Here is a 12,446-nt window from a genome sequence, read left to right as displayed (position 1 = left end):
ATTTCCAAACTACAGTTGAGGGACACCCCCCTTCCCAAAATCAGCTTGTGCTGTAACGAATCACAGCACAGTGATTGGAAACAAGAGGCGGGATTTATGATTTCTTCAATCACAAGCAGGGGGCGGGGATTGTGCTCCTCCAGGCATTCCCAGCCAGGACAAGTACTGTCAGCGAGTAAAGCAGTGATGTGGCGGCCTTTTTTGGGGGCATCAGATTGGCCCGGGAGAGTGACTGTGTCAGTTTCATTCCGGGACACTGTATTGTCCTGGAATGAAGGTGCCCGGGACAGACCTGCAAAATCCGGGACACGTGGTCACCCTAGGCCCCCCAGGCAAGTGGGGCCCCCGGGGGAACTGCCCAGCGCGCCCATGCGAAAAGACAGCCCTGGCCCAACACAAGTCTTGTTACAGTAGAGAAAGGCCAATATCATGTAAGGTGACCATCTTCCATCATCTGATGCCCCGTACACACGATCGGAATTTCTGACAAGAAAAGTCCGATGTGAGCTTTTCGTTCGGAAATTCTGACCGTGTGTATGCTCCATCGGACTTTTGCTGTCGGAATTTCCGCCAACAAAAGACTGAGAGCTGGTTCTCAATTTTTTCCGATCGGAACTTCTGATCGTCTGTATGCAATTCCGAGGCGCAAAATTTCCAATGCATGCTCGGAAACAATTTAACGCATGCTCGGAAGCATTAAACGTTGTTTTCTCGGCTCGTCGTAGTGTTGTACGTCATCGCGCTCTTGACGGTCGAAAGTTCAGAGAACTTTTGTGTGAACGTGTGTATAAAAGCCAAGCTTGAGCAGAATTCCGTCGGAAAAACGATCCAGGGTTTTTCCGACGCAAAATCCGATCGTGTGTACGGGGCGTCACTCTTTTCATATTCATATTAATTCATAGAAAGAAAAAAACTCAATTTACCGTAATCGTTCAGCTTAAGCAGTCTATCATAAAATCGGATGGAAGTTTCTTCACTTGACGGGCTTGATCCCACCAATTGTATGTAATTAGTCACATCAAAACGAATGTTTGGAGATTTTAAGACACACCCGACTTGTCTGCCGAAAGAATCATTTCTGTAGTCTTCACATGGTATGAAAACGTTTTTATTCCTAATAGTAAAAGAAATGCATACAGTAAATGCATTCACAATATTTAAAGAGACCCTGTCACCAAACCATTCATTTCAACAAAAATCTTCCCATGATTTTTGGTGCATTTTACATACAGTACTTTATGTATGTTATTTACCTGTAAAAGCCTCCCTTTGTGTAGACATCCATCCCTGGGACTGTTTCTGGTTGCTGACATCTTGAATGTAATGTCAGCAGTCCCAGGAGACTCAAGTGACACTCCATACAGGGCCGTCTTTAAGGCAGAGCCCTGGGCCCTGACATTCTTGTAGGCAGCTGCCTCATACTTGCCAACTATCCCAGTTTAAATTCCCTTGTCCCTTGAAGTTGTAGTTCTGTGCTGTGTCCTGATATCTCAGTGTGAAGTGCTGCTACTAATGCTGCCCAGCACTGCCCTATTGCTGTGTACAGATGACTCACCTGCAGACCCTGGCCCAGATTCAAGAAGCAATTGCGCCCGTGTAACCATAAGTTACACGGCGCAATTGCTTACTTGCTCCGGTGTAACGAGTGCTCCTGATTCAGGAACCTCGTTACACCGACTGCAGCCTAAAATCTGCGCGGCATAAGGCTCTTATGCCTCGCAGATTTTAGGCTGCATTCTTGCGTGTGCCGCTAGGGGGCGCTCCCATTGTGATCAGCGTGTAGTATGCAAATTGCATACTACCAACTGATTCACAAACTTGCGCGGGCCCCGCGCAAGCCAGGTACGGAGTTTCCGTACGGCAACTTTAGCGCAAGGCTGCCCTTTCTAATAGCAGGGGCACCCAATGCTAAAGTATAGCCGCCGCTCCCGTGCCGTGAAATTTGAATTTCACGGCATTTGCGTAAGTGATTCGTGAATGGCGCTGGACGCCATTCACGTTCACTTTGAAGCAAATGACGTCCTTGCGACGTCATTTGCCGCAATGCACGTCGGGAAAGTTTCCCGACGGAGCATGCGCTGTACGCTCGGCGCGGGAGCGCCCCTAATTTAACTGATTCCCGCCCCCGGCGGGATCATTTACATTGCGCGCGCTTACGCCGGGCAATTTTGCCGGCGCGCCCTCGCAATTCACGGAGCTACTGCTCCGTGAATCGAGGGCAGCGCAAAATATTTGCGTGGGCGCAGGGCAAAATCGTTGCCCTGTGCCCGCGCAAATATAGCGCAATTCTACCTGAATCTGGGCCCCTGTGTTTACATGTAAATAACCGTCATTCATATGTAAATAACTGGAGCATTTATATGTATGTAGCGGGGTCATCCTGTCAGAGCCTTATGACAGGTCGTCTCCGATGGACTTACATTCACATTTGTAAATATGTTAGACATTGTTGTGAAAGTTATGCATTGTGGGACTACAAGTAGCAGGAGATATGGGTCCGGATTCAGAAACGAGATACGACGGCGTATCTTCGGATACGCCGTCGTATCTCTGAGTGCGGGCCGTCGTATCTATGCGACTGATTCAGAGAATCAGTTACGCATAGATTTCCCTAAGATCCGACTGGCGTAAGTGTCTTACACCGTCGTATCTTAGGCTGCATATTTACGCTGGCCGCTAGGTGGCGCTTCCGTATAGTTACGCAAAGAATATGCTAATTAAGTATTTTCGCCGATTCAGAAACGTACGTCCGGCCGGCGCATTTTTTTACGTCGTTTACGTTAGGCGTTTTCCGGCGTAAAGTTACCCCTGCTATATGAGGCGTAGCTAATGTTAAGTATGGACGTCGTTCCCGCGCCGAGTTTTGAACATTTTACGTCGTTTGCGTAAGTCGTTCGCGAATAGGGCTGTACGTAAGTTACGTTCACGTCTAAAGCAATGATGACTTGCGGCGTAATTTCGAGCATGCGCACTGGGATTTTTTCACGAACGGCGCACGCGCCGTTCAGAAAATACATCAAATACGTGGGGTCACAGGGAATTTACATAAAACACCCCCACATCATCCCCATTTGAATTAGGCGGGCTTACGCCGCCACACATACGTTACGCCGCCGTAACTAAGGGCGCAAGTTCTTTCTGCATACGGAACTTGCGCCCTAAGTTACGGCGGCGTACCGTATCTGACATACGTTACGCTGCGCCGGCATATACTGCAATGTATCTGAATCCGGCCCTCGGACTCCATTGACTCTTAGGAGAAACAGACTATACTTCTCACAATGCCCTGTGTTATTGGAACATGTGACAACTCTGCTCAGCCACTCAGAAGGATATGAGAGGCTATTTAAGGAAAGGGGGGGCTGCTCTCACTCTCTTGGCATGTGTATCTTCTCCTGGGCAGAGCTGCTAGGGCAGAAGCCTAGGCCTAAATTCACTGAGAGGCCAGCCATCCGGAAGGAAGCAAGACTCCAGCATCCAGCCCGTGTTCCCGGAGATCGGAGCGGCAATCTAGCTGACCACTGAAACAGTGGAAAACCCTCATCCAGGATCTTTGTGCTGTTGAGCAGTGATTTATCAACACACTTTCTGAAGAGAACTCAGGCGGATCGGCCTTTTGGGTGAGAGAGCACATGCTCAACTTCAGACTCTCTGTTTAGTACAGACACCTAGTGCCATCTCACATGCCACAGACACGTGTTGGGCCCTTAGGCGAAACTTAGAGGCCCAGTTAATTGTTTCAGTGTTTCATAGAAGTGATTGACGCTGACGAGCGATCAATTCACCAACGTTCTGCTGTCCTAGACATTTTGCTACGTGGTTTCTTTCATTAATTGTCACCCGTGGATTACAATTTTAATGTGCACCAACCGGCCACAACGCGGATATTGACTGCTCTGTAGAACTGCCCGCTAGGGGGCGCTCGTGAGCATAGACTGCCTGTTTAGTTTAGATGAATGGTACCATTCCTAGGTTTAAATATCGTTTATTTACATTAATTGCTGATTCTTGCAAGAGCCCTTGCGAATCAGACTGAGTCATTACTTGCCAGTTGTGTTTATGTCTAAAACCTATGCTTGTCTTCCTTAAAGGGGTGGTTCCCCCTTAAAAACAACTTTTTTTTATTCCACTGGCCCCCCACATTACAATCGAATTAAGGCTATTATTTTTTTTTGGCTGCTGTACATACCTTGATACAGCATCTTCACCCGTGCATCCGGGTTGCGAGTCCCGCGGGAGTGGGCGTTCCTCACATGTGTTTGATTGACATTTTTCACAAAAACGAGCTCCCCCTTGTCGCGTAAGCCGCGTCACGGTTGGCGAAAGGAGCCGAACGGCGAGTCGGCGCTATACTGCGCATGCGCATCGCCGTTCGGCTCCTTTCGCCAATCGTGACGCGGCTTACGCGACGGGGGGAGAGCTCGTTTTTGTGAAAAATGTCAATCAAACACATGTGAGGAACGCCCACTCCCGCGGGACTCGCAACCCGGATGCACGGGTGAAGATGCTGTATCAAGGTATGTACAGCAGCCAAAAAAAAATAATAGCCTTAATTCGATTGTAATGTGGGGGGCCAGTGGAATAAAAAAAAGTTGTTTTTAAGGGGGAACCACCGCTTTAAGTTTCTATACAGTAAACTTACTCCCCTATATTTAAATATATTCACTGTGTGGAGTGTATTTTCTTGTCTGGAGGGACTGTCCATAACAGCAGGTAATTCATTGTTATATTGTCACTGCATATTGTATGCCTGCTATTGTGACCCCAGCCCAGCAGAGGTCACAATATCCCACTTACCAGACTTCTGATGTGTCAAGGGAGGGTTCGAGCTAGTTAAACAGGGGTGAGCTGAGCCAAAAGAGAGTAGATCCCAAATCAACCAGCGGCTCCTTTGGGGGTAGCGCTACATGTAAATAGACATCGTATGTTCTACAGTTCGTCGAATTACGAACGTTACGGGCCGTTCGCGCCAAATTCGAGTGCCGCGTCACGGCCCATAATTCACTGCAGCATCGCAGTGCATTGCTGGCTGATGATTGGCCAAGCATGCACTATGACCCGCATGCTTGGCCAATCACAGCACGCAAAAAATGGAGAGCCATAATTGGCCAAAGCCAGGGTGGCTTTGGCCAATTATGGCTCAGGGGGTTTAGTACACGCCCCACACTATAAAAGGCCACCTGCAGGTCGGCCTCGTGTAGTGTGTTGCGGCGGTGGTTAGAGACAGAGAGTGTCATTTTTTGCAGGTAGATAGAGCAGGCAGGCTAGTCAGATAAAGTTACAGTGCGTAGAGGATATATATGCATCCCAGGTGTTGTACATATATTTATACACAGATCAGATACACAGATAGCTAGATCAGCTATTCCTAATTTACTGGCAGGCAGATGATTGTGCTAGCTGCAGTATTCTCACATGGTGTATTGCCTGTGTCCTCTGCAGTGTGCACCATAAAGCTAAGTGGTGTGTGTACTGCCTTTGTCCTCTGCAGTGTGCACCTAAAGCTACTTGGTGTGTACTTCCTGTGTCCTCTGCAGATTGCACCTAAAGCTACATAGTGTGTACTGCCTGTGTCCTCTGCAGTTTGCACCTAAAGCTACTTGGTGTGTACTGCCCGTGTCCTCTGCAGTTTGCACCTAAAGCTATGTAGTGTGTACTGCCTGTGTCCTCTGCAGTGTGCACCACAAAGCTACGTGGTGTGTGTACTGCCTTTGTCCTCTGTAGTTTGCACCTAAAGCTACGTGGTGTGTACTGCCTGTGTCCTCTGCAGTTTGCACCTAAATCTACGTAGTGTGTGTACTGCCTTTGTCCTCTTCAGTTTGCACCTAAAGCTACTTGGTGTGTACTGCCCGTGTTCTCTGCAGTTTGCACCTAAAGCTATGTAGTGTGTACTGCCCGTGTCCTCTGCAGTGTGCACCATAAAGCTACTTGGTGTGTACTGCCTTTGTTCTCTGTAGTTTGCACCTAAAGCTACTTGGTGTGTACTGCACGTGTCCTCTGCAGTTTGCACCTAAAGCTACGTAGTGTGTGTACTGCCTTTGTCCTCTGCAGTTTGCACCTAAAGCTACGTAGTGTGTGTACTGCCCGTGTCCTCTGCAGTTTGCACCTAAAGCTACGTGGTGTGTACTGCCCGTGTCCTCTACAGTTTGCACCTAAAGCTACGTAGTGTGTGTACTGCCTTTGTCCTCTGCAGTTTGCACCTAAAGCTACTTGGTGTGTACTGCCCATGTCCTCTGCAGTTTTCACCTAAAGCTACGTAGTATGTACTGCCTGTGTCCTCTGCAGTGTGCACCATAACGCTATGTAGTGTGTACTGCCTGTGTCCTCTGCAGTGGGCACCATAAAGCTATGTGGTGTGTGTACTGCCTCTGTCCTCTGTAGTTTGCACCTAAAGCTACTTGGTGTGTACTGCCTTTGTCCTTTGCAGTTTGCACCTAAAGCTACTTGGTGTGTACTGCACGTGTCCTCTGCAGTTTGCACCTAAAGCTACGTAGTGTGTACTGCCTATGTCCTCTGCAGTGTGCACCTAAAGCTACTTGGTGTGTACTGCCTTTGTCCTCTGCAGTTTGCACTTAAAGCTACTTGGTGTGTACTGCCTGTGTCCTCTGCAGTGTTCACCATAAAGCTACGTGGTGTGTACTGTCTTTGTCCTCTGTAGTTTGCACCTAAAGCTACTTGGTGTGTACTGCCTGTGTCCTCTGCAGTGTGCACCTAAAGCTACGTAGTGTGTGTACTGCACGTGTCCTCTGCAGTTTGCACTTAAAGCTACGTAGTGTGTACTGCTCGTGTCCTCTGCAGTTTGCACCTAAAGCTACGTGGTGTGTACTACACGTGTCCTCTGCAGTTTGCACCTAAAGCTACGTAGTGTGTGTACTGCACGTGTCCTCTGCAGTTTGCACTTAAAGCTACGTAGTGTGTACTGCTCGTGTCCTCTGCAGTTTGCACCTAAAGCTACGTGGTGTGTACTACACGTGTCCTCTGCAGTTTGCACCTAAAGCTACGTAGTGTGTGTACTGCACGTGTCCTCTGCAGTTTGCACTTAAAGCTACGTAGTGTGTACTGCTCGTGTCCTCTGCAGTTTGCACCTAAGGCTACGTGGTGTGTACTACACTTGTCCTCTGCAGTTTGCACCTAAAGCTAGATAGATAGAGCAGGCAGGCTAGTCAGATAAAGTTACAGTGTGTAGAGGATATATATGCATCCCAGGTGTTGTACATATATTTATACACTGTATAGTTTAGCTAGATCAGCTATTCCTAATTTACTGGCAGGCAGATGATTTTGCTAGCTGCAGTATTCTCACATGGTGTATTGCCTGTGTCCTCTGCAGTGTGCACCATAAAGCTAAGTGGTGTGTGTACTGCCTTTGTCCTCTGCAGTTTGCACCTAAAGCTACTTGGTGTGTACTTCCCGTGTCCTCTGCAGATTGCACCTAAAGCTACATAGTGTGTACTGCCTGTGTCCTCTGCAGTTTGCACCTAAAGCTACTTGGTATGTACTGCCTGTGTCCTCTGCAGTTTGCACCTAAAGCTATGTAGTGTGTACTGCCTGTGTCCTCTGCAGTGTGCACCATAAAGCTACGTGGTGTGTGTACTGCCTTTGTCCTCTGTAGTTTTCACCTAAAGCTACGTGGTGTGTACTGCCTGTTTCCTCTGCAGTTTGCACCTAAAGCTACGTAGTGTGTGTACTGCCTTTGTCCTCTGCAGTTTGCACCTAAAGCTACTTGGTGTGTACTGCCCGTGTTCTCTGCAGTTTGCACCTAAAGCTATGTAGTGTGTACTGCCCATGTCCTCTGCAGTGTGCACCATAAAGCTACTTGGTGTGTACTGCCTTTGTTCTCTGTAGTTTGCACCTAAAGCTACTTGGTGTGTACTGCCCGTGTCCTCTGCAGTTTGCACCTAAAGCTACGTGGTGTGTGTACTGCCTTTGTCCTCTGCAGTTTGCACCTAAAGCTACTTGGTGTGTACTGCCCATGTCCTCTGCAGTTTTCACCTAAAGCTACGTAGTGTGTACTGCCTGTGTCCTCTGCAGTGTGCACCATAAAGCTATGTGGTGTGTACTGCCTGTGTCCTCTGCAGTGGGCACCATGAAGCTATGTGGTGTGTGTACTGCCTCTGTCCTCTGTAGTTTGCACCTAAAGCTACTTGGTGTGTACTGTCTTTGTCCTTTGCAGTTTGCACCTAAAGCTACTTGGTGTGTACTGCACGTGTCCTCTGCAGTGTGCACCTAAAGCTACTTGGTGTGTACTGCCCTTTGTCCTCTGCAGTTTGCACCTAAAGCTACGTAGTGTGTGTACTGCCTTTGTCCTCTGCAGTTTGCACTTAAAGCTACTTGGTGTGTACTGCCTGTGTTCTCTGCAGTGTTCACCATAAAGCTACGTGGTGTGTACTGCCTTTGTCCTCTGTAGTTTGCACCTAAAGCTACTTGGTGTGTACTGCCTGTGTCCTCTGCAGTTTGCACCTAAAGCTACGTGGTGTGTACTACACGTGTCCTCTGCAGTTTGCACCTAAAGCTACGTAGTGTGTGTACTGCACGTGTCCTCTGCAGTTTGCACTTAAAGCTACGTAGTGTGTACTGCTCGTGTCCTCTGCAGTTTGCACCTAAAGCTACGTGGTGTGTACTACACGTGTCCTCTGCAGTTTGCACCTAAAGCTAGATAGATAGAGCAGGCAGGCTAGTCAGATAATGTTACAGTGTGTAGAGGATATATATGCATCCCAGGTGTTGTACATATATTTATACACTGTATAGTTTAGCTAGATCAGTTCTTCCTAATTTACTGGCAGGCAGATGATTTTGCTAGCTGCAGTATTCTCACATGGTGTATTGCCTGTGTCCTCTGCAGTTTGCACCTAAAGCTACTTGGTGTGTACTGCCTGTGTCCTCTGCAGTTTGCACCTAAAGCTACGTAGTGTGTACTGCTCGTGTCCTCTGCAGTTTGCACCTAAAGCTACTGTACGTAGTGTGTGTACTGTCTTTGTCCTCTGCAGTTTGCACCTAAAGCTACGTAGTGTGTACTGCCTGTGTCCTCTGCAGTTTGCACCTAAAGCTACTTAGTGTGTACTAACAGTGTAGTGCTGGAAATTGAATCAAAGTGAATAAATCAATAATCATGCATTATGAAAAATAAGTGACAATCAAAACAATAAAGTGAGGATCATAAGGTATATGCTGATGACATATATTGAATATAATATGGTGAATATTCAGTGAAAACAATAAGTCCAATGGATCAGCGGATGAAAGTCCAAAAGAAAGATTCAAAGGGAGGCTATGAGCATCCAGTGTAAGTTGAGTGGTTCCAGAAAAACGTGAAGTCAGCCCATCACCTGATAGTAAAATAAAAGGCTTACCAGAAAGCCTGTGACCGCCCTTCTCAGGGGGGTCAGTGTGACGAAACGATCGTCGGGCGACACGCACACGCATAGCACATGCACGGTTTTTCTTCCCCATAGGCGGCCTGACGCCAAACGGAGCTACTTGTTGCTTTTATTTCCTTGCAAGGATATTCATTAGATCTTGCTGATTAGGAGAGTCTGTATTTTATTGCCACTAATAAATCCTTTTAACTTTTAAAACGCCTGCACTATAGAACTCTTTTGTTGTTTCCTTTCCATTGCGGCATACTCACCCCACTTTGAGTGTGTATCCTATTGCTACACACGTACACCTGTGGCACTCCTGGAAGGACCTGTGAGCTGTGGTTTGGAGCTATTGAAGGCGTGGGAGACGGATGATCTTCTCTGCTGCTCTGCAGGATAACCTCATCTTATAAGCTTGTTTGACCCCCCTGAGAAGGGCGGTCACAGGCTTTCTGGTAAGCCTTTTATTTTAGGTGATGGGCTGACTTCTAGCCGGATTCAGGTAGAGCGGCGCTTCTTTGTTCCGGCGTAGCGTATCTCATATACGCTACGCTGCCGTAAGTTAGAGAGGCAAGTGCTGTATTCACAAAGCACTTGCGTCCTAAGTTACGGCGGCGTAACGTAAATGTGCTGCCGTAAGCGCGCCTAATTCAAATTGTTAAGAGGTGGGCATGTTTTATGTAAATAAAGCATGACCCCACGTAAATTACGTTTTTATCCAACGGCGCATGCGCCGTCCGTGGACGTATCCCAGTGCGCATGCTCCAAATTACGCCGCAAAGACTCATTGGTTTCGACATGAACGTAAATTACGCCCAGCCCCATTCACTGACGACTTACGCAAACAACGTAAAAATGTCAAAATTCGACGCGGGACCGACGTCCATACTTAACATTGGCTGGGCCAGCTTTTTGGTGGACTAACTTTACGCCTGAAAACGCCTTACGTAAACGGCGTATCTTTACTGCGACGGGCAAGCGTACGTTTGTGAATAGGCGTATCTTGCTGATTTACCCATTCTAGGCGTAAATCAGCGTACACGCCCCTAGCGGCCGGCCTAAATAGACAGCTAAGATACGACGGCGCCCGCAGTCGTATCTTAGCTAGATTTAAGTGTATCTCAATTTGAGAATATACTTAAATTTACGACGGCGCAGATTCAGAGTTACGACGGCGTATCTACTGATACGCCGGCGTAAACCTCTCTGAATCTGGCTATTCATGTTTTTCTGGAACCACTCAACTTACACTGGATGCTCATAGCCTCCCTTTGAATCTTTCTTTTGGACTTTCAGTGTTATATAAGGTACTGATTTTACCTGATGACCAAGGAGTATTGGGTGTCGTTTGGGGCTTCTCTACCCGCAGTCCATGAAAAGTTGACAATAGAGACATTATAGACCTCACAGGAAAGGTTTTCTGCACCGGTGTTCTCTTTGCCTAAAAAAAACAAAAAACAAATATATTGAACTCTAGAAACCTCAAGACAAGACGTGCCAATACAATCAGGAAGAGGAGTTTGCATAGTCAGGTTTCATCAAAATGAAAAACATTCCTAGTTTTAAAGAAAACCTTCAATCCCCAGGACCTCTGGAAGCACATTGATGTAGTCCTAGGACCTCTGGAAGCACATTGGTGTAGTCCTAGGACCTTTGGAAGCACATTGGTGTAGTCCTAGGACCTCTGGAAGCACATTGATGTAGTCCTAGGACCGCTACAAAATTGGGAATAATGAACCAACAAAAGTCAATGCATGTTTTTCTAAAACTCTGTACAATATTGCAGACTAGACTAGGGATAAGGTTTGGGTTCGTAGATGCTATGGGTTCAAGCCGAGGTCTCTGCAAATTTTTGCTTTTTTTACCACTACTATTTCTTTATATTGGCTTTTGGAATTTACAAATGGGGCAATTTAGAAATCAGATAAAAAATTTAGCGCTGGGAAACACTTTTTGATAGATAAAAAGTGCATTTTATATACATCTATATAGATCAGACCAAAATGAGGGACAAATGAGGAGAATGAGGGACAGAGGGACATGGCTCCAAATCAGGGACAGTCCCTCCAAATCAGGGAGGTATGCTTTAAGGTACTGGGTCCTGTAGGGACCGCCAGCTGGATACCTGATCATCATCACATGCCTGACCAGTGGCGGCCCGTCCATATGGGGCGCCCGGGCGCCGCCCCCCCTCCCCCAGTCAGTAAAAAAAAAAAAAAAAAAATAAAATATTTTTTTTTAAAACTGTCCCTTTAAGAAAAAAAAAAAATCCAAAAAAACGTCCTTATGTGCACTGTGTCCCCGCGCCGGACGCCGGGAACAGTGCAGTTGGAGTAGCGCCACGTCTGTGCAATCACGGGATTGCAGACGTGGCGCTACATTGGCAGGGAAAATATGCTATTGTGGCGCTTCCCAGCGCGCCACTGTTTCAGGCGCGCTGGACATTGGTGTTATCGCCGAGCGGGTGCATACACTTTCTGTGCGCACCCGCACGTCTTTGTGCTAGTTCCGACGTCACTCGAAAAACAGGAAGTGACGTCGGCACTCTGGAGCTCAGTGCGTCCCGCTGGAAGGGGTAAGCTGAGCTATGTCTTCCTCTTCCACTCACCCTAACTGCTAACTGTATTACAACACTGCAGCAGCAACAGCATCGGCGGCCAGAACACCACCCCACCTGCTTATACATGGATGTTATTTTTTTATGTAATGAGCAGCAACAACAAACAGCAACACCAAACCCCCCCCCCCCCCGCTTATTACAAGTTTTCTTTTTTTTTTATATCTAATAATCGGTGGCCAGCAAAGCCAATACAAACCCGGCTTATTGATTTTTTTTATATATGTACTATTGCTTATTACCCTGCTTATTAAAAAAAAATATGTTTTTGTATGCAATATTTGTCGACTGGCATCCACCCTCCCCCCCCACCCCCGCTTAATCCAATTTTGTTTTAATATTTAATATTTAATATTTAATATTAAGCGAAAATAACGCCAGGCACCACCACTTTAATCAATGTTTTTGTTTTATATTTAATATTATTAACAGTTTATTTTTTATATTTAATTTAATTTAGCACTCCA

At 46.9% G+C, this 12,446-nt stretch overlaps 1 protein-coding gene across 1 annotated transcript in view; it reads right to left on the bottom strand.

The window, feature by feature from the left end:
- Positions 1 to 12,446, bottom strand: part of LOC120928037 (granulocyte-macrophage colony-stimulating factor receptor subunit alpha-like) — a 72,961-nt gene that overhangs the window by 38,432 nt on the left and 22,083 nt on the right. The window contains exons 5-6 of the mRNA XM_040339108.1: positions 10,683 to 10,803; positions 924 to 1,114 (exon numbers count right to left, since the gene is read on the bottom strand). Of these exons, the coding sequence (XP_040195042.1) occupies positions 924 to 1,114; positions 10,683 to 10,803 (312 nt within the window). The remainder of the gene's footprint in view (positions 1 to 923; positions 1,115 to 10,682; positions 10,804 to 12,446) is intronic.

This window comes from Rana temporaria, chromosome 2, assembly GCF_905171775.1.
Source record: "Rana temporaria chromosome 2, aRanTem1.1, whole genome shotgun sequence".
NCBI classification, from domain to species: Eukaryota; Metazoa; Chordata; class Amphibia; order Anura; family Ranidae; genus Rana; species Rana temporaria.
This window is presented reverse-complemented; position numbering and strand designations above follow the sequence as displayed.